The 22012-nt window shown below is 43.3% G+C and overlaps 3 protein-coding genes across 16 annotated transcripts in view; all 3 read right to left on the bottom strand.

Annotated features, from left to right (window-relative positions):
* Window positions 1-22012, bottom strand: part of LOC121693910 (protocadherin alpha-C2-like) — a 171552-nt gene that overhangs the window by 74414 nt on the left and 75126 nt on the right. The window contains exon 1 of one of the 14 annotated variants that reach the window (XM_042073720.1): window positions 13601-16277. The exons of 12 other annotated variants lie outside the window; for them this stretch is intronic. In XM_042073720.1, the coding sequence (XP_041929654.1) occupies window positions 13601-15982 (2382 nt within the window). In that variant the 5' untranslated portion in view covers window positions 15983-16277. Of the gene's footprint in view, window positions 1-1149; window positions 3811-13600; window positions 16278-22012 lie in introns of those variants that run through there. One more of the 14 variants, XM_042073724.1, reaches the window with a different exon arrangement.
* On the bottom strand, window positions 4059-6994 carry LOC121693925 (protocadherin alpha-7-like). The gene is made up of 2 exons (XM_042073788.1): window positions 4515-6994; window positions 4059-4105 (listed from the first exon to the last, which is right to left on the bottom strand). The coding sequence occupies exons 1-2, from the start codon at window positions 6885-6887 to the stop codon at window positions 4094-4096; spliced, it is 2385 nt and encodes a 794-aa protein (XP_041929722.1). The 5' UTR covers window positions 6888-6994; the 3' UTR covers window positions 4059-4093.
* On the bottom strand, window positions 7616-9771 carry LOC121694333 (protocadherin alpha-3-like). Its single transcript, XM_042074456.1, has one exon. The coding sequence runs from the start codon at window positions 9335-9337 to the stop codon at window positions 7616-7618; it is 1722 nt and encodes a 573-aa protein (XP_041930390.1). The 5' UTR covers window positions 9338-9771.

Raw genomic sequence — 22012 nt, 5'->3', positions numbered from 1 at the left:
TCCGTCGATACAACAACAAATCAAGAACATATCCACCAGTACCATCGTCCCCCCACTCGCATCTCTGAGTATGACTGTAACAAAGCGTCGTGGATAATCTCCACCCTCTAAGACCGGGAGGAGCTATCACACGCAGGCGAGACTTTCTCTTTCTGACGGTCTGCGGAGACACCTTGTGGTGCAATGAAAAACGTACGCATACATCTCGCTACAAAGAATGCGCTCAAATAGAACATTAGCCAATACAATGAATTATTGACTGATTCATATTAAAAAGCCGTTAGTCCTGACTCACATTGCATTTCATAATGTTGATGGTGTGTGTACGTGTGCATAAACCACAGATATGTGTGTCTTATATGCAATTACAAAATGTAAATGGAGCATTACATATTACATTTTTCCGTCGGTCTGCAGAGACATCTTATGGTGCAATGAAGAACGCACACATTCATCCCGCTACAGAAAATGCGCTAAGACAGACAAATAACAGAATATAGTCCAACTACAATTTATCAGTAACTAAATAAAAATAAAAAGAAGCTAGCCCAGAAAATACACTTATTTACTTACATTGCATGTCATAACTTAGTCCACTTGCTATCGTTATCACTAATTTTCTTTTTAGTTCTAGGTTCCCCACTATCTCCCCAACTTGTATCCTTTAGGTTTCAAGAAGTGGTAAGAAAGCGATGGTGTTGACATTGCACTGAACACTATTCTCTCTCTCTAGTGGGTCCTCTACCATCAAACAAAACAAATATTTTTTGTAGTTTGCCTCTAGGTCGCTTGAAGAGGGCTTTAGCCGACATAAAGCAATTAACTACACCATTCTTGACACTATATCTGTCTTCTATTATGCTGCTGTAACGTTATGTGAGGCCTACACCAACCACAACACAATTTCAGAACCACGGAGAGCTCCTATATACACTGAGAGCAGACAAACAGAGAGACACCTTCACTGTAAATGTCTTCCATCCAATTCACATATAAGCACACACACCTACGCAGGCCATATTATAAAGGAGATAAACTGATTTGCATCCTATTTCGAACTGGTTATATGGTTCTTTAGCCAGCAGAAGAAAGTAAGACTGGAAATTCAAATTCTCACCACTCTTTTCATAGATTAAAGGGAATTCTTACCTTTTCTTTATTTGGAAGTGTCTGTGTCCGCTGAAAGGTGTCTCCACTATTAATACTGATCAGTTCAGCATCAGCTGGTGGAAACGGTGTGGGAAAGACTACTACGTCACTCTTCAGTGTGTCTGAGCTAAAGCAAACGTCATACTGCTGTGTAGATTTGGAGTAAGACCAGGTTCCGTCAGGATGTGTGGTGATCATTGGCGGGTTGTATCCACTGAAACTGCTGTCTGTTCTGTGACATTTTACAGCTATCAAGCTGATGAGGCTCAGTAGAAAGATCACTGATACTGAGACAATGGCGATCAATAAATACAGATTTAATTCAGAAAAAGTGTCATCCTTGACTGGGACATGTCTAAACTTTGTTTGAATTTCACTGGCCCTCTCAACTACGACAACATCGAAAGACACAGTCGCTGAGAGTGAAGGTTCTCCATGATCAGAAACTGCAATAATTAATGGATGAGTTTTCAAGTCATTGTCGCTCATTCTCCTTTTAGTCCTGATTTCCCCGCTACTGGTTCCAATTCTGAAGAGATTATTTCCTTTCGGCTCAGAGATGTGGTAAGAAAGCAGTGCATTATATCCAGAGTCTGCATCTACGGCCCTGATCTTGGCCACAAAGTATCCAGCTTCAGCCGTATATGGAACATTCTCAGTGTTAACAGAGCCATGCTCTGAATATGGAGGAAGAACTACTGGACTATTATCATTCTCGTCCAGTACAAACACGTTTACAGTAGTATTGCTGCTGAGAGGAGGAACACCAGAGTCTGTGGCCTGAACTCTAAACTGAAAAGTTTTCATTTCCTCGTAGTTGAAAGACTGTAAGCTGCTCAAATCCCCGGACATTGAATTTATATTCACCAGCGTAGATATAGGTGCACCACTATCTAAAACTGAATAAGTAACTAGACCATTCTCATTGGTATCAGCATCAGAAGCAGACACTGTGGTCATTACTACGCCAACTGGACTGTTCTCCTTGATGTATACATTAATGACAGGCTCTGCAAAACGAGGAGCGTTGTCATTCACATCAGCAACGTCTACAGTTATAATATTAGAATTGGAGAGAAGTGGTGTGCCTTCATCGGTTGCTGTGATAGTGACATTGTACACGGAAATGTTTTCCCTGTCCAATGGACCATCAACCACTAACGAATAATAGTTTTTGTAGTTTAGCTCGAGTTTAAATGGAACTTTGTTTCTCACTGAGCAAGACACAATGCCATTTTTACCACCGTCTTCATCAGCAACTGAAACGAGGGCGATTGCAGTGCCGACTTTGACGTCCTCTTTAACAGTTTTCAATAATGAAGTTACAGTAATTTCAGGCGCGTTGTCATTTAGATCTAAGACCTCCACTAGCACTTTACAGTGCGTCGCCATTGGAGGCTGGCCTTTGTCACTCGCTTGTGCTCGAATCTCAAAAGCACTCCGCTGCTCAAAATCTATGTTGCTCTTTACAGTGATAGCGCCTGTAGCTGAGTCAATTTGAAACATCTCTAAAATGTTATCTTGGTCTTTCCTGCTCAGAGAATAAACAATTTCACTATTTGTCCCTTCATCCAAATCAGTAGCATTAATTGTGACAACAGTGGTCCCAATAGGCACATTTTCAAAAACGCTTGCTTTGTATAAGGGCCTGCTAAACACAGGTACGTTATCATTAATATCCAAAACGTTAATTTTGATTTGAGATGTAGCTGATTTTGGTGGATTTCCTCCATCGATGGCCGTAAGTGTTAACTGCATATAGGGCTGCTTTTCTCGGTCTAAAGCTTTTTGCAGAATTAACTCAGCAGACGCGCTGTGCTCTCCTTTGTGTGTGGCGAGCGAGAAGTGGTCGTTCGGGCTGAGCTTATATGTACTGACGGCATTCTTACCTACATCCGAGTCTGATGCTGACAACAACGAAAATCTAACTCCTGGTAATGTGCTCTCTGCGATATCAATTGTCTGCGAGTTAGCACTGAAAGTAGGGTAATTATCATTCACATCTAAAATGTTTATTTCTATGCGATACAGTTTCAAAGGGTTGTTAATGACCGCTTCGACAATTACTGTGCATTTCAACAATTCTGCGCATAGCTCCTCTCTGTCTATTCTGTCAGTCACATAGAGAACACCAGTCTTTAGGTTTACCTCGAAATATGACTTCTTGGATCCGGTAACGATTTGAAACATCCGTGATTCCAAATCCTGAACATTGAGATTCAAATCTTTGGCTATATTCCCGACTGTAGTCCCTGGTTTTGACTCCTCTGGTACTGAGTAAGACAGCTGCCCCGACACGGCTTCTATACAAAGCACCATGATCCCAAACAGTACATCCGTGAATAACACGTTCCTTGCTCTTGCGAAATGCATTTTCTATCCAATACTAGCGAGTCACATAGATCCAGGAACGTGTTCTTAATGCAACCGAAGAACAGAAAGCGCGATATCAAGCCATTCCGTCAATATAACCGCAAATAAAGAAAGTATCCACCACCTTCATCGTCCCCACTCGTATCTCCGACTATGACTGTAACAAAGCATCTTGGATAATCTCCACCCTCTAAGACCGGGAGGAGCTATCACACGCAGACGAGACATTCTTTTTCCGTCGGTCTGCAGAGACACCTTGTGTTGCAATGAAAAACACACACATTCGTCCCACTACAGAAAATGCGCTCAGACAGACAAATAACAGAATATAGTCCAACTAGAATTTATCAGTAACTAAATAAAAATGAGTATAAAAAATAAGCTAGCCCAGTAAATACACTTAGTTACTTACATTGCATGTCATTACTTAGACTACTTGCTATCATCATCACTCATTTTCTTTTTAGTCCTAAGTTCCCCACTGCCTCCTCAACTTGTGTCCTTTCGAGGAGTGGTAAGAAAGCGATGGTAGCGATGGTGATGACATTGCACTGAACACTATTCTCTCTATTTAGTGGGCCATCTACAACCAAACAAACAAAATTAAATTGTAGTTTGCCTCTAGGTCGCTTGAAGAGGGCTTTAGTTGACATAAAGCAATTAACTACACCGTTCTTGACACTATCTCTGTCTTCTATTATGCAGCTGTAACGTTATGTGAGGCAGACACCAACCACAAAATAATTTCAGAACCACGGAGAGCTCCTATATACACCGAGAGCAGACAAACAGAGAGACACCTTCACTGTAAATGTCTTCCATCCAATTCACACATAAGCGCACACACGTACGCAGGCCATATTATAAAGGAGATCAACTGATTTGCATCCTATTTCGAACTGGTTATATGGTTCTTTTGCCAGCAGAAGAAAGTAAGACTGGAAATTACAATTCTCACGACACTCTTTTCATAGATCAAAGGGAATTCTTACCTTTTCTTTATTTGGAAGTGTCTGTGTCCGCTGAAAGGTGTCACCACTATTAATACTGATCAGTTCAGCATCAGCTGGTGGAAACGGTGTGGGAAAGACTACTACGTCACTCTTCAGTGTGTCTGAGCTAAAGCACACGTCATACTGCTGTGTAGATTTGGAGTAAGACCAGGTTCCGTCAGGATGTGTGGTGATCATTGGCGGGTTGTATCCACTGAAACTGCTGTCTGTCCTGTGGCATTTTACAGCTATCAAGCTGATGAGGCTCAGTAGAAAGATCACTGATACTGAGACAATGGCGATCAATAAATACAGATTTAAGTCAGAAAAAGTGTCATCCTTGACTGGGACATGTCTAAACTTTGTTTGAATTTCACTGGCCCTCTCAACTACGACAACTTCGACAGACACAGTCGCTGAGAGTGAAGGTTCTCCATGATCAGAAACTGCAATAATTAATGGATGAGTTTTAAGGTCATTGTCGCTCATTCTCCTCTTAGTCCTGATTTCCCCGCTACTGGTTCCAATACGGAAGAGATTATTTCCTTTGGGCTCAGAGATGTGGTAAGAAAGCAGTGCGTTATATCCAGAGTCTGCGTCTACGGCCCTGATCTTGGCTACAAAGTATCCAGCCTCAGCCATATAGGGGACATTCTCAGTGTTAACAGAGCCATGCTCTGAATATGGAGGAAGAACTACTGGACTATTATCATTCTCATCCAGTACAAACACGTTTACAGTAGTATTGCTGCTGAGAGGAGGAACACCAGAATCTGTGGCCTGAACTCTAAACTGAAAAGTTTTAATTTCCTCATAATTTAAAGACTGTAAGCAGGTCAAATCCCCTGTCATCGAATTTATATTCACCAGCGTAGATATAGGTGCACCACTATCTAAAACTGAATAAGTAATTTGACCATTTTCATTGGTATCAGCATCAGAAGCAGACACAGTGGCCATGATCGCACCGACTGGACTGTTCTCCTTGATGTATACATTAAGGACAGGCTCTGTGAAACGAGGAGCGTTGTCATTCACATCAGCAACGTCTACAGTTATAATACTAGAACTGGAGAGAGGTGGTGTGCCCTCATCGGTTGCTGTGATGGTGACATTGTACACGGAAATGTTTTCCCTGTCCAATGGACCATCCACCACTAACGAATAATAGTTTTTGTAGTTCAGCTCGAGTTTAAATGGAACTTTGTTTCTAACTGCACAAGACAAAATTCCATTTTTCCCACCGTCTGTATCTGACACTGAAACGAGAGCGATTGCAGTGCCGATTTTGACGTCCTCTTTCACAGTTTTCAACAACGAGGTCACTGTAATTTCAGGAGCGTTATCATTTAGATCTAAAACCTCCACCAGTACTTTACAGTGCGCCGCCATAGGAGGCTGCCCTTTATCATTCGCTTGTGCACGAATCTCAAAGGCACTATGCTGTTCAAAATCTATGTTGCTCTTTACAGTGATAGCGCCGGTCGACGGGTCAATATGAAACATCTCTAAGATATCGTCTTGATCTTTTTTACTTAAAGAATAGACTATTTCACTGTTTAAGCCTTCATCAATATCACTCGCGTTAATAGTGACAATGGTAGTCCCAACAAGCACATTTTCATGAACACTTGCTTTATACAGGGGCCTGTTAAATACGGGTGCGTTATCATTATTATCCAAAATATTAATCCTGATTTGCGAAGTACCTGACTTCGGTGGATTTCCTCCATCGATGGCAGTAAGCGTTAACTGCATATAGGGCTGCTTTTCTCGGTCTAAAGCTTTTTGCAGTATTAACTCAGCAGACGCGCTGTTCTCTCCTTTGTGTGTGGCGAGCGAGAAGTGGTCATTGGGGCTGAGCTTATATGTACTGACGGCATTCTTACCTACATCCGAGTCTGATGCTGACAACAACGGAAATCTTAGACCTGGCAAAGAGCTCTCTGCGATATCTATTGTTTGAGAGTTTGCACTGAAAGCTGGCGCATTATCGTTCACATCCAAAACATTGATTTCTATGCGATACAGTTTGAGAGGATTGTTGATCACTGCCTCAACTATTAAAGTGCATTTCAATGATTTTGCGCATAGCTCCTCTCTGTCTATTCTGTCAGTCACATAGAGAACACCAGTCTTTAGGTTTACCTCGAAATATGACTTCTTGGATCCGGTAACGATTTGAAACAATCGTGATTCCAAATCCTGAACATTGAGATTCAAATCTTTGGCTATATTCCCGACTGTAGTCCCTGGTTTTGACTCTTCTGGTACGGAGTAAGACAACTGCCCCGCCACGGCTTCTATACTAAGCACCATGATCCCAAACAGTACATCCGTGAATAACGCGTTCCTTGCTCTTGCGAAATGCATTTTCGATCCAATATTAGCGAGTCATAGATCCAGGAACGTGCTCTTAATGCAGCCGAAGAACAGAAAGCGCAATATCAAGCCATTCCGTCGATACACCAGCAAATCAAGAAAGTGTCCACCACCATCACCGTCTTCTACTCGCATTTCTGGGTATGACTGTAACAAAGCATCGTGGATAATCTCCACCCCCTAAGACCGGGAGGAGCCATCACACGCAGACGAGACTTTCTTTTTCCGTCGGTCTGCGGAGACACCTTGTGGTCCAATGAAAAACGTACACATTCATTCCGCTACAGAAAATGCGCTCAAACAGGACATTAGCCAAATAAAATGAATTAGTGACTGAAAAAAAATAAAAAGCCGCTAGTCCTTACTCACATTGCATTTCAAAATGCTGATAGTAATTCTGCTTTGTGTGTGTGTGTGTGTGTGCGTGTGCATAGGCACGTGTATAAACCACAAACATGCACTTACAAAATGTAAATGGAACATTACATGAATCTACTGTTATGTAGCTTTTCATGAAAATGAAAAAAAAGAAAACAAAATATTACCGCTCTAGTCATTTCAGATACACACAGGAGAGGTGTTACATTTCCTGTGTATAACTAGAAGATTGTCCAAAGTCACATTTATAAATGGTATATTAGCCACAACATCGATTTCTATCCATCGTCAAAACAATTTGAATAACAAGATTCCTGTTAGGGTGGAGAATATAGGCTAGATTAAGGAGTTCTTACCTTTTCTTTATTTGGAAGTGTCTGTGTCCGCTGAAAGGTGTCTCCGCTATTAATACTGATCAATTCTGCATCAGCAGGTGGAAACGGCGAAGGGAAAACTACCACGTCACTCTTCAGTGTGTCTGAGCTAAAGCAAACGTCATACTGCTGTGTAGATTTGGAGTAAGACCAGGTTCCGTCAGGATGTGTGGTGATCATTGGGGGATTGTAGCCACTGAAACTGCTGTCTGTCCTGTGACATTTTACAGCTATCAAGCTGATGAGGCTCAGCAAAAAGATGACCGACACTGAAACAATGGCGATAAGCAAATAAAGGTTTAAGTCAGAAAAAGTCTCATCCTTTACTGGGATATGTCGGAAATGAGTCAGCGATTCTCCACCGTTTTCAGCGACCACAACATCAATGGACATAGTGGCTGAAAGTGAAGGCTCTCCATTATCTGAAACGGAAACCACCAGTGGGTGCGTTTTCAAATCATTGTCGCTCATGCGCCTTTTAGTCCTGACCTCCCCATTGCTGGTCCCAATTCGGAAAAGGTTGTTTCCTTTAGGTTCAGAGAGGTGATACGAAAGCAGTGCATTATATCCAGAGTCTGCGTCTACGGCCCTGATCTTGGCTACAAAGTATCCAGCTTCAGCACTGTAGGGGATGTTTTCTGTATTCACAGACCCGTGCTCCGAATAGGGGGGCAGAATACTGGGGCTGTTGTCATTCTCATCCAGAACGAAAACATTTACAGTAGCATTACTGCTAAGTGGGGGGACACCTGAGTCTGTGGCAAGAACAGTGAACTGAAAAGACTTAAGTTCTTCGTAATTAAATGACTTCACTGCATGCATATCTCCTGTAATTGAATTTATATTAACCATTGATGTTAATGGAAGCTCGTTGTTGTTCAAAACAGAATAAGTAACATGACTATTTTCATTTATATCAGCGTCAGAAGCAGACAACGTTGATAGAAGGGCCCCAACTGGACTATTCTCTTTAACATAAACATTAATATGTGGCTCTGGAAAGCGAGGTGCGTTGTCGTTGACATCAGAGACGTGTACAGTAATTACGCTCATGCTAGAGAGGGGCGGAGTCCCCTCATCCACAGCGGTGATGGTGACGTTGTACTGGGCCGCATTCTCTCTGTCTAGAGGGCCATCTACAACCAAGGAATAGTAGTTTTTATAGTTTCCCTCCAGTTTGAAGGGGCCTTTATTTGACATGGAACAATGGACCATACCATTCTTCCCACTATCTCTGTCTAGGATAGACACAAGTGCAATCGCGGTGCCAACTCTGGCGTCCTCGCTCACTGTGTTAAGAAGTGTGGTAACTGTAATTTCTGGGGCATTGTCGTTCACGTCGATTACTTCGACAAGCACTTTACACTGCGTCGCCATTGGGGGCTGACCTTTGTCGCTTGCCTCAGCCCGGATTTCAAATGCACTATTTTGTTCAAAATCTATATTGCCCTTCACTGTAACAGCCCCGGTCTTTGAATCGAGGTCAAAAATCTCTAAGATTTTGTCTTGATCTCCTTTGCTTATTGAATAAAATATGTCACTGTTAGCACCTTCATCTGCGTCTGTGGCATTTAAAACAACAACTAATGTCCCTACCGGTACATTTTCGACAACGCTTGCTTTGTATAACGTGCGACTAAACACAGGTACATTATCATTATTATCAAGAACAATAACCCTGATTTCCATTGTCCCTGACTTAGGTGGGTTTCCACCATCTACAGCGGTCAGAGTGAGTGGAACAACAGACTGTTTTTCACGGTCAAGTGCTTTCTGAAGAACTAACTCGGCAGATAATCTGTGTTCTCCCCCCTTACTTGTCTCTACGGAAAAATATTCATTAGGACTAATCCTATAAGTATTGACACTATGTTTACCAACATCGGCATCCGTTGCAACGGGGAGATGAAATCTGACTCCTGGTAAAGTGCTTTCGGCAATGTTTATGATTTTTGATTTCGAGCTAAACGACGGAGAATTGTCGTTAACATCTGCAATATTTATCTCTAAGCGATACAGTTTCAACGGATTGTTAATAACGGCTTCTACGCTTAGGGTACATTTCGACTGTTTAGCGCAGAGATCCTCTCTGTCTATTCTCTCATTAACAAACAAAACACCAGTCTTTAAATTTACCTCGAAGTACTTTTTGTTGGATCCGCTGACAATCTGAAACATGCGTGACTCAAGTTCCTGGACATTAAGGTTTAAATCCTTGGCAATATTACCGACTGCTGTCTCCGTTTTCGATTCCTCTGAGACCGTGTACGAGAGTTGCCCCGATGCAGCTTGCAAATACTCCAGCGTAATAATGACAAACAACGTCACAAAACATGTTGTTCCTTTCCGAATTATCATCGTTCCGTTCGGTCAGGTCATGCATACATCCAAGGGAAATAAATTGCCGCTTTCACTTAGCATAAGGAACATTTAAGTGCGCACATAAATCCAACCGTCATTCTTCCGATTAAAGAAATGTCTGCTCCCCGTGTTCACGTTCTACTGCTGCGGCGACTTGCTCTAACAAAGCCTCATGAAATCCCCCACCCCCGAACCAGGAGGAGTCTCATAATACGAAGGAAAACCTCATGTGTCGGTCTACAGCGACCCCATGTGCTTGATTAAGATGTGGACACCCGTATAGTTTCGTCTCACAAGGATGGCTCCTCTCACAAACATTTACAACACTTACAGCACTCATGTCTTAGAGAATTGCATAACTTATAACGAAAAGCAACGCCATAGCAAGATAAAGTTAAAGATAAAGAAAACATCGCTACAACGGCCATGAACAGCATAAGACAAAAGTCTCAATGCATGACACAAGGCACAATTACATTCAGTACCACGGACAGCACTAGCGGCGGCAGTGCCACTTCAGTCTGCATAGTGCGTGGCCATAACTGCAGCAACTACATCAACTAGAACATCCACATGGAATAACAATGTTTAAAACCTCTGTGATAGAGTATCATCCAACAGTTTTTTTTTATATGAAATGAGAATCCAACGATCTTACCTTCTCTTTGTTTGGAAGTGTTTGTGTTCGCTGAAAAGTGTCTCCTCCATTGATACTAATCAATTCCGCATCTGCTGGCAGATATGGAGCTGGGAAAACTACCACATCACTTTTTAGTGTGTCTGAGCTAAAGCACACGTCATACTGCTGTGTAGATTTGGAGTATGACCAAGTTCCATCGGGATGTGTGGTGATCATTGGCGGGTTGTATCCTTCGAAACTGCTGTCTGTCCTGTGGCATTTTACAGCTATCAAGCTGATGAGGCTCAGTAGAAAAATCACGGACACTGAGACTATGGCTATCAATAAATAAAGATTTAAATCAGAAAATGTATCCTCCTTTACAGGAACATTTCTGAAGCGAGTTTGTATGTCTGCGTTTTCAACAACCATAACATCAACGGACACTGTCGCAGACATTGATGGTTCTCCATTATCAGACACCAAAATGACCAACGGATGAGTTTTCAAGTCGTTATCACTCATTTTTCTTTTAGTCCTAAGTTCCCCGCTGCTTGTCCCGATTCGGAAGAGGTTGTTTCCTTTAGGTTCCGAGATGTGGTAAGAAAGCAGCGCGTTATACCCGGAATCTGCGTCTACAGCCCTGATCTTGGCTACAAAGTATCCAGCTTCAGCACTGTAGGGGATGTTTTCTGTATTTACAGAGCCGTGCTCCGAATAGGGGGGCAGAATACTGGGACTGTTGTCATTCTCATCCAGAACGAACACATTTACAGTGGCATTACTGCTAAGTGGGGGGACACCAGAGTCTGTGGCCACAACTTTGAACTGGAAAGTTTTAATTTCCTCATAATTAAACGACTGCATTGCGAGGATATCTCCAGTAACTGAATCTATATTCGCCATAGTCGTTAAGGGAAGCTCAGTATTGCTGTTCAAAAAAGAATAGGTGATGAGACTATTTTCATTTATATCAGCGTCAGATGCCGATACAGCTGAGAGACGCGTACCGACGGGACTATTCTCTTTAATATAAATATTAATAACGGGCTCTGGAAAGCGAGGCGCATTATCATTCACATCAGACATATGAACAGTGATAACACTGGAGCTGGACAACGACGGAACCCCCTCATCCTTAGCGATGATGGTGACATTGTACTGAGCTGTATTCTCTCTATCTAGAGGGCCATCTACAACCAACGAATAATAGTTTTTGTAGTTTGCCTCTAGCTTGAAGGGGGCTTTAGTCGACATAAAGGAATTAACTACACCATTCTTGCCACTATCTCTGTCTTGAACTGACACGAGTGCAATAGCTGTGCCGACATTGGCATCCTCCCTTACGGTGTTTAACAATGACGTCACGGTGATTTCAGGGGCATTGTCGTTTACATCTATTACCTCTACGAGCACTTTACAATGCGCCGCCATAGGAGGCTGGCCACTGTCGCTCGCTTCAGCTCGGATCTCAAAGGCATTATTTTTCTCATAGTCAATATGACTTTTAACTGTTATCACCCCTGTCTTTGCGTCAATTTCAAAAACCTCTAAGACTTTGTCTTGATCTCCTTTACTTATGCTATAAAATATCTCACTGTTAGCGCCCTCGTCCGCGTCTGTTGCATTTAGCGCCACAATGACTTTCCCGATTGGCACATTTTCTAACACACTCACTTTGTACAGTGGGCGACTAAACATGGGACTGTTATCGTTATTATCCAGAACATTTACATGTATCGCCATGGTCCCTGATTTTTGCGGATTTCCTCCGTCTACAGCGGTCAATATGAGAGGTATAACTGACTGCTTTTCCCGATCTAAAGACTTCTGCAGGACTAACTCGGCAGACAAACTATGCTCGCTTCCTTTGTGTGTCGACACGCTGAAATACTCGTTTGGACTGAGCTTGTAAGCATTAACGCTATTTTTACCAACATCGGGATCATTTGCAGTAGGGAGAGGGAATCTAACCCCGGTCAAAGTATTTTCGGGTATGTTCATAGCTTTAGATTTCGAACTAAAAGTAGGCGAATTATCATTAATATCCAGAATATTTACTTCTAAACGATACAGCTTCAAGGGATTGTTAATAACTGCCTCTACGCTTAGAGTACATTTCAACTGTTTATCGCAAAGCTCTTCTCTGTCTATTCTCTCGTTTACAAACAGTACACCAGTCTTTAGATTTACCTCAAAGTATTTTTTGTTGGATCCACTGACAATTTGAAACATCCGCGACTCCAGTTCATGGACGTTAATGTTTAAATCCTTCGCGATATTTCCGACAGTCGTCCCCCTGTTCGCCTCCTCTGCCACCGAGTAGGACAGCTGCCCCGACACGGCTTGCAGAGAATACTCCAGCGTCATAATGAAAAAGAACGTCACAAAATGCTTCGTTGCTTTATGTTTCAACATTATTCCATTCGTATGGACCACGCACAGATCCAATGACGTTTAATCCAAGAAATATGCACAATTACCGCGAACATAAGACAAATCCAATCGACATTTTGCCACTCACAGAAATGTCTACTGACCGTGTTCACCCTCCGCGTCTCTTTCAAACAAAAGCTCAGTGAAATCCCCCACACTACCCAACCGGGAGGAGCCTTGAAATGGGGTGGACAAACTGATTCTCGGTCTGTAGCGACACCAAGTGCATAACTCCGGCACCCACACATTCTATGATATAAGTTGTACATGCCAACTCGAATGTATCAGATAACAGCACAGGCCTAACAAAAAACATTCGTAGGCTACACAGCTATTGAATTCGGGTTCAAACCCATTCAGCTTGCACGAACAATCATTAAAACGTGCATGTCAGCACCATGGACAGTTCCAGTCACACCATAGACAGACACGGGCAAGAAACCAGTGTGCACGCACGTATCTGCTTATTCCTCAGGCATGAAAGTTATATACACAGTTGTTTGGCTTTAATCAATTATCAGATGATACAACCTTACCTTCTCTTTGTTTGGAAGTGTTTGGGTGCGTTGAAAAGTGTCTCCTCCGTTAATACTGATCAGTTCGGCATCAGCAGGCGGAAATGGTGCAGGAAAAACTACAACGTCACTTTTTAGTGTGTCGGAGCTAAAACACACGTCATACTGCTGTGTAGATTTGGAGTAAGACCAGGTTCCGTCAGGATGTGTTGTGATCATTGGGGGGTTGTATCCACTGAAACTGCTGTCTGTCCTGTGGCATTTTACAGCTATCAAGCTGATGAGGCTCAGTAGAAATATCACCGACACGGAGACAATGGCGATCAGCAAATAAAGATTTAAATCCGAGAAACTATCCTCCTTTACTGGGACGTGTCTGAACTGAGTCTGGATTTCTCCCATGTTTTCTACAACCACAACATCTATAGATACAGTTGCTGATAATGATGGTTCTCCACTATCCGTAACCAAAATGACCAACGGATGAGTTTTCATGTCATTGTCACTCATTCTCCGTTTAGTCCTAATTTCGCCATTGCTAGTTCCAATTCGGAAAAGATTATTGCCTTTGGGTTCAGATATGTGATATGACAGAAGCGCGTTATACCCAGAGTCAGCATCCACAGCCCTGATCTTAGCTATAAAATAACCTGCTTCAGCAGTATAGGGAACATTTTCTGTGTTAACAGAACCATGCTCAGAATAGGGAGGAAGAAGAACAGGCGCGTTATCATTTTCATCCAAAATAAAAACATTCACCGTCATGTTGCCGCTAAGTGAAGGAACACCTGCATCGGTGGCTTGAACTTTAAATTGAAAAGTCTGATTCTCTTCATGATTGAAGGACCGCATGCTGTATATATCACCAGTGACAGGGTTTATTTTAAAAAGGGAGGAGATGGGCACATCATTCATTACATTTTGCGATATCGAATAAGTTATGTGTGCATTTTCTCCCTTGTCTCGGTCTACAGCAGACAAAGTGCATACAACGGAGCCAACTTCGCTGTTTTCTCGAAGGTATGCTTGTTTTTCTGGGTTTTCGAATTGGGGCGAGTTATCATTTACATCAGCGACTGTTATGCTTAACAACGTTTTACTGGACATGGGAGGGGAGCCCTCATCCTCCGCAAGCACTGTGACATTATACTCCGAAATGTTTTCACGGTCTAGCACACCATCTAAGAGCAGAGAGTAGTAGTTTTGAAAGGATGACTGTAGTTTAAAGGGACTGGACCCAATTAGGCGGCAATGAACAGCTCCATTTTTACCTGAATCAGGATCTGAAATGGTCATGAGCGCGATTACTGTTCCTTTGCCTGCGTTTTCGTCTACTGGACTCAGCAGTGATGTCACAACAACCTCCGGCGGATTGTCGTTTATGTCTTCAACTGCTACTAACAGTTTAGAGTGACCTGACATGGACACTGGACCTTTGTCTGTGGCCTGTATGCGGATCTCGAAAGCCTGACTCTCTTCAAAGTCAACATTACCTTTTACCTTGACCTCACCTGTTCCTGCATCGATTTCAAATGTCTCCAGTACATTTTTAGGGGTGCGGCTACTAAATGAGTAAACCACCTCTTTATTTAAACCCTCGTCCGCGTCAGTTGCATGAAGTTTTGCAATAACAGCACCTACAGGTGTATGTTCAGGTATGGAGATTTTATACAGTGATTTATCGAAGACCGGCGCGTTGTCATTTGCATCTAACACATTAACGGTGATGATTAAAGTGCCTGTCCTAGCAGGCATACCACCATCAACAGCTGTTACTAACAAGTCAATAAGAGGAGTTTTCTCTCTATCTAGTCCTTTATGTAGAACAAGTTCAGCAGACACTGTTTTGTCGCTATGAGTTTGCACATCTAAAGTAAAGTATTCATTCGGATTTAGCTTGTAGGTTTTAATTGAATTACTTCCTATATCTACGTCCTGCGCATTCTCCAAAGGGAAGCGAGCACCTGGGGCAGTGATTTCAGTAATATTCAAATGTGTTGAGGAAACTGGAAAGATGGGGGAGTTATCGTTAATATCAATGATATTTATCCTTACCCGATACAGTTGCAGAGGGCTGTTCACCACGGCCTCGAGATTAACCGTGCAAGATGCCGCGCCCGCACACAACTCCTCTCTGTCAATGCGTTCATTCACTTGCAGTGCTCCCGTCTCGGTATTGACACTGAAGTATTGTTTTTTAGACCCAGACACGATTCGAAAGCCCCGAGAGACGAGCTCCTTTACAGACAAATTAATATCTTTGGCAATATTTCCAACTGTGGTTCCCACATTTACTTCCTCTGACACACTGTACGCTATCTGCCCTGACACTGGATACACCTGATAACTTATCAAAAAGAAGAGAAAGCTCACCACCGCATGGATGCTGACTGAAACGCGCATGATGGTTGTTGAAGACACGATTTAGAACCCATAAAACACTGTATCTAGAATCCACGGAGAAACACCATGCCGACTTGGACCGGAGATCCCTGTCAGAGGGCGACCGGAGACAAAAGAAAGCACAGCCACATCTATCTCCCACGCTTAAATCTCCACGACGACCGCGCACCACCGTACATCCACAGTGACCATATACATCCACAGAGTCTCCGGAGGTGGTTGTTTATCCCGCATGCGTCCAAACCATCGAGTAAAGATACATCCCTTTTGTGCACAGACGCTTTTCACGACAAGACCCTCATCGACTGGAAGAGTAAATGGTGAAGATACACGGAGGAGAGAGAGGGAGAGAGAGATTGCAAGCCCATGAGAAGGGGAAGAGGAGGGGCATATTAGGCTTTCATGATGCTTGGACTTATAGAGCAAGAGCGACACAATGTGGTGTGATTTTGCACTACACTGGAAGCTTAATTTACAGCGCAGAGAAATATTGCACTGGGCTGGTTAAACAATGGCTTATGGGAATACTATGAACGTTTTCAATATAAAGAGTGAGTTTATATTGTGTAAACATAGTCATAATACTTAATACTTAAGATTTGGATAACCTGGTTTGGATAGATTTGGATAACATGCTTTTACCAGGTTTGGTTGGATAATTGTTTTTCCATGTTAATTTATTTACTGTTACATAAGAATATGAAATCAAGCTAATCTATGATGCTGAATTAACCACAGCTGCCATCAAATGACTGTTGCATGTTCTAAAAGGAACCAAACCTAGAAGTATCCCTACCAGTGATTGTATGTCATATCTATACGATTGAGAAAACTGAGCTTGTAATGAACATTTATTTGAACTTTATTCCAGAAAAACAGCTCATGCATGTTTTTACTGGAAGGAACTTGGAGGTTGTTGTGAGCTAATTAGTCACATATAACATGCACGCTATTGACCCACAATACATCTTTATAGGAGCCAGGTCTAAAAATAGCTCACTTATACACACCCTCCTTTCTCTTAGCTTATCTTCTCACTCACTCTCTCTCTCTCTCTCTCTCTCTCTCTCTCTCTCTCTCTCTCTCTCTCTCACACACACACACACGTACGTACACGCACACGCACACACACACACATATATGTGTAGTGCACATGTGCACACAAACACTCTCTCTCTCTCTGAATGAAAGGTTAGAGGCACAAGTGCTATTGCTGGTAGGAAAGTAGGCCATGCCTATTCGCCTGTGTCACTTGCTCTCCTCATCGATGCGCTACAGTAGAGCACTGCTGCTGTGAGAGTTCCGGCACCCTCCATCATATTTCCTGAATGTCCGGACCCAGCGGTGATGGGCTTACCGACGCTGCGCCGGGTGTAATCCCAGGATTAGGCACGGCAGGCTGGGGCCCCTGTCCCATTTACATTCATCAGAAAACATGATTTCAAATATTCATAATCATAACCATCAGCACGCACACTAATCGCCTTGCCCTCCCACCCCCACCTCCCTGCCCCTGTGCCAATGACAAAGGCGGCCATGCCAGGTCACCGCAGAGCAACGTCCGAGGGGGTGGGAAGAGAGGGCTGCCTCGACAAACCCCCAGTCATCTGTCAGAGAGCATTTAGAGCCAGATTATCACACCCATCTGTGCCTCCACCACTTTCTCAGGTGGGAGGAGGGCGTCCAATGCAACCTGATGGAGTAGTAGCATCAGTTGCACTATGTTACGGATTGCAGGTAGTGTAATAAACTGTAAGCAGTGTTGCTGAAGTGCTGCCATATTCTTGTCTGTGCACTTCATTAACTCAGCAGATGGGTTGAGTTCATAGTGTGCTTTACATGACTGCAGGCCACTGAGTAACAACCAGCTGTAGTCTAATAGTCTAATCATCACAGACACACAAAGACACATACCTACAACTGTGGCTTCAGCTCACAAACTTACGTCATGGTAACGAGAGAGTATGAGTTACAAAAGCCAAAATAGAGTGTGGGTCCTCAGCTGTATCAAACACACTCTAATCTAAGAAATGACAGTTAACCCTGTCAAGTAATCTTGTTGCTTTTGCCCAGGTTAAATTAAGGCAATGTGCAGTGTCAACATTGTCACATTGTCATGACTGTAAATTGGCTGGATTGAGTCAGCAAATCATATTTTATAGTGCAAATTCTCTGACTGATAAGTCATGAACACCCCGTGAAAACAAGGCGTGATCGTGCTCCTACAAGCGGCCTGGGTCGAACTAACTACCATAAACATACTGCTGTAGCCAGGGAAACTCAACCATCATAAAAAAACACCTAATATATGGTTATGAAACTAGTTGTCTGCACATTTAAATATAGTACATGTTTCGTGGCTAACAATACATTACATCATTAAATGTACCTCATCCAAAGATAGGAACTTAGTTGATGTTGTTTTGTTTCTTTCAGAGTTTCTTTCAGAGCGTTTGTTTGACTTCTGCTCTAATTAAAAGGGTGCTATGCTATCAGTCAGTACGTAGTCAGAAGTGATGAGGCAGAGGTGTGCAGACAGGGAGATTAGAGATAGCCCACACCCAGGACATATGCTGAAATTACTGTCTCTCTCTCTCTCTCAGAGCTGGACTATGCAGAATATGTCCACAACTCTTAACATCAGTTCTGCTGGTCAGGCTGCCATGCTGATAAAGCATGCATGGGCATACCTCGCATGTGTCTGTGTACGTGCGCATGCACGCACACATACACAGACACATGCACACACACACACACACACACACACACACACACACACACACACACACACACACACACACACACACACACACACACACACACACACACACACACACACACAGAGGCGAGGCAAGTTTAGACAAAGCGGAACGATTCATTCATGCATGCCAGACTCTAAAGTTCATTACAATGCTGTTCAAATCAGGCCACATGTGGTACAGTAACCACCATGCTTTCTCTGAATCAAACACACACTGTCTGTCTCTGTGTACAGTAAAAGCTAGTGGATGTCAGACTATACTGCGGCGGTAACCGGAGACAACCAGAACTATCAGCGCCCCTGTATAGAAAAGCATACATTCTTCTGGGCATGCCCAGTGTGTCCTGCAGAGGATTGATTAAGGGTGAGTTGGGCGAGGCTTCACTGCAGGACAAAGACATGCATTGCTGGACATAACGTGCATAAACACACATATCCAGTCATGAGCTCGCCACACACACACATACATACACACACACACACACACACACGTTTACCTCTGTACAAATATTTGTATGTGTTTGTGTTGGAAAAAGTTTTTGTTCTGTTAAGTAAGGGATATATTACATTACTCTTAGATATTATTTTATGAATGTGCATAATTGTGAAACTTTTTTACCATCCACCCACCACGTCTGAAACATTTATACAAATATAAACAAACAAACAGCTTTGATCTCAGCTCCATGTCCAGAGGGCTTAACGACTAAACACGGTACATTTTTAATGTGGAGGTTAACTGTGGCCAAATGCAGAGATACAGGACTACCAAAGAAGCAGCCAAGATGAAGTGATTAAACACTACACACCATCATTTTGTTTATAAACTTAAATCATACTATTCTAGGAAGTATTATTTGTGTGTCAGTTGCGCATTAGAAGGTTTTGGACACAAGAGGGGGTGAGTTGCATGCGCAAATTCTTGTGTGGAGGGAGAGTCTTCATCTCACACGCTGGTTTAATAGAGAGGGATTTGTGACTGGGGGTTGGTTTGAGGTGTGTGTGTGTGTGTGTGTGTGTGTGTGTCTGTAACTGTGTGTGTGTGTGTGCGTGTGTGTGTGTATCAGGTTTAAATGAGAGTGCTAAAAGCCACTGTGTCAGGATGAAGTGATCATGTACCAATCTAAGTGTACATTCAAAATAAAGATTTGTTTTAGTGCCCAACGTGGACATGTCGCCCGATGTGGCTGTTAGTGTGCTGGAGCGTGTAGAGTGTTCATGTGTGTGTGTGTGTGTGTGTGTGTGTGTTTGTGTGTGTAGCCTAGTAGCCTAAGTGCAGCACATGGAGCAAGGGGGGAGGGGTGATGTGTGAGATAGAGCGCTTGAAGGAGAAAGCCCCCCTCCCTCCCCTCCTCCCTTTCTCCTTCTCCGCTGCAGAGAGCCCATATCGCCATGGCAACCTCATTACAGTGGTGGGGGTGGTGGCTGATGCCTTCTCTTCCCCCAGAAGCAGAGGTGAGGCAGGAAGTTGGAGCCAGATGGAGAGATAGAGAAGGACAGAAAAAAAGAGAAAGAGGGAGATAAAGAGATAATGAAGAGTGGAGAGGAGGAATGGTATGTGTGCGTGTGTGTGTGTGTGTGTGTGTGAGATTCTTAATCACCAATGGATTAGCTGCGGTGCTATGCAAAGAACATTATCTCTAATTCACGGCCGCCTCTCTCACGCTGATGTGAGCTACACTGCAGGTTTGCGAAACGCTTCAAGCACCTGCCCGATAAATTCTGTCAGCTTTATGGGCAATACACCCTGCTCATTGTTTACACAAGAGCCCTGACAAGGCGGTGGATAGATTTCTGTAGAAGCTTTCAGGCTGATGGCTAAAGACAACATCCTAAGAGAAGCATCTTTAAATAATGCACGCATACACTGAGCAGACTTTGTGAATGGTCTCACACAGCGTTCATAACAGCAGTAAAAAAGCAAGGCAATGTGCTCTTTTTGAATGAGCCTCTTTCTCTCTCTCTCTCTCTCTCTCTCACACACACACACTAGTGTTGGGTGACGGAGAGCCAGTCTGACATGAGCAACGCGAGGGCCGTCACCTCCCCCACACAGCGGCCGGTCCACTCCGCACTCTGACCTCAGAGGCACGCCGTGCCCCGCCATGCCACGCCATGCCACGCCACGCCCGTAATCTGGGTTAGAGAGGAGAGGAGCTCACTGGCTTACTGCAGCCACGTCTCTCCATACGCTTCCTTCCTTCCCCCCTTCAGCTAGGACACACACACACGCACACACGCACACACACGCACACACGCACACACGCGCACACGCGCACACGCGCACACACACGCACACACGCACACACGCACACTAAGGCTTTGGTCATGCCTATGTGCATTTAATGAGGCACAACATAATGCACACACATGCACACACATGTATACAACACACACACACACACACACACACACACACACACACACACACACACACACACACACACACACACACACACACACACACAGTACTGTATATAAAGGCAGTGTATGTCTGAATGCAGACATAGTACACAGTGTACCCACATTTGGTCACATCTGTCTGTGCTTGTGAAAGTTCATTAAACGCCTTTAAAATTATAATGAGCACACAAGTGTTTATAAATCCTATTAATATGCATCATCTGCCTTTAATGTATTTTTGATTGGCAGAGAATACACCTCACCATATGCAGCTCCATCCCAATCAGGATGGGAGAGGCTGATCAAACACACACACAAACACACACACACACACACACACACACACACACACACACATACAGAGTGAGTGAGAGAGAGAGAGAGAAAGAAAGAGAGAGAGAGAGAGAGAGTAAACGTCTTGAGGAAGATGAAATTGCTCCATGAATTTTAATCCAACTAACACTTAATCATTTATTTCCAAATCTGCACACAGATTCCCCCCGTTCCTGAAGTAACTAGGACAGGGGTGTGGCTAACGCATTGGCATGAAAATCAGGACACGGAGATGCACCCTAAACCAAGAGTATGTTCACACACACACACACACACACACACACACACACACACACACACACACACACACACACACACAAATAAACAGAGAGAAAGAGATGAAGTGATAGAAAGAGAGAGAGATGAGAGGGAGGGTAGGAGAAAGAGAGAGAGAGCACTATGAGTGCAAGTAATTCCACCTACTGACATGAAATAAACTGAATAAACATACACCACACCAAAGCCATGAGCAACAAAACACTTGAAGACAACATGTGAGCATTAGAATTACACGGCCTGCACACACACGCCTC

Source organism: Alosa sapidissima, chromosome 20 (genome assembly GCF_018492685.1).
Source record: "Alosa sapidissima isolate fAloSap1 chromosome 20, fAloSap1.pri, whole genome shotgun sequence".
NCBI lineage: Eukaryota > Metazoa > Chordata > Actinopteri > Clupeiformes > Clupeidae > Alosa > Alosa sapidissima.
The sequence above is the reverse complement of the archived record's forward strand: the minus strand, read 5'-3'. Positions and strand labels throughout refer to the sequence as shown.

Coding starts and splice junctions, on each gene's coding strand:
- LOC121693925 (XM_042073788.1), bottom strand. CDS start 6,887: ATGCATTTCGCAAGAGCAAGGAACGCGTTATTCACGGATGTACTGTTT.
- LOC121694333 (XM_042074456.1), bottom strand. CDS start 9,337: ATGGAAATCAGGGTTATTGTTCTTGATAATAATGATAATGTACCTGTG.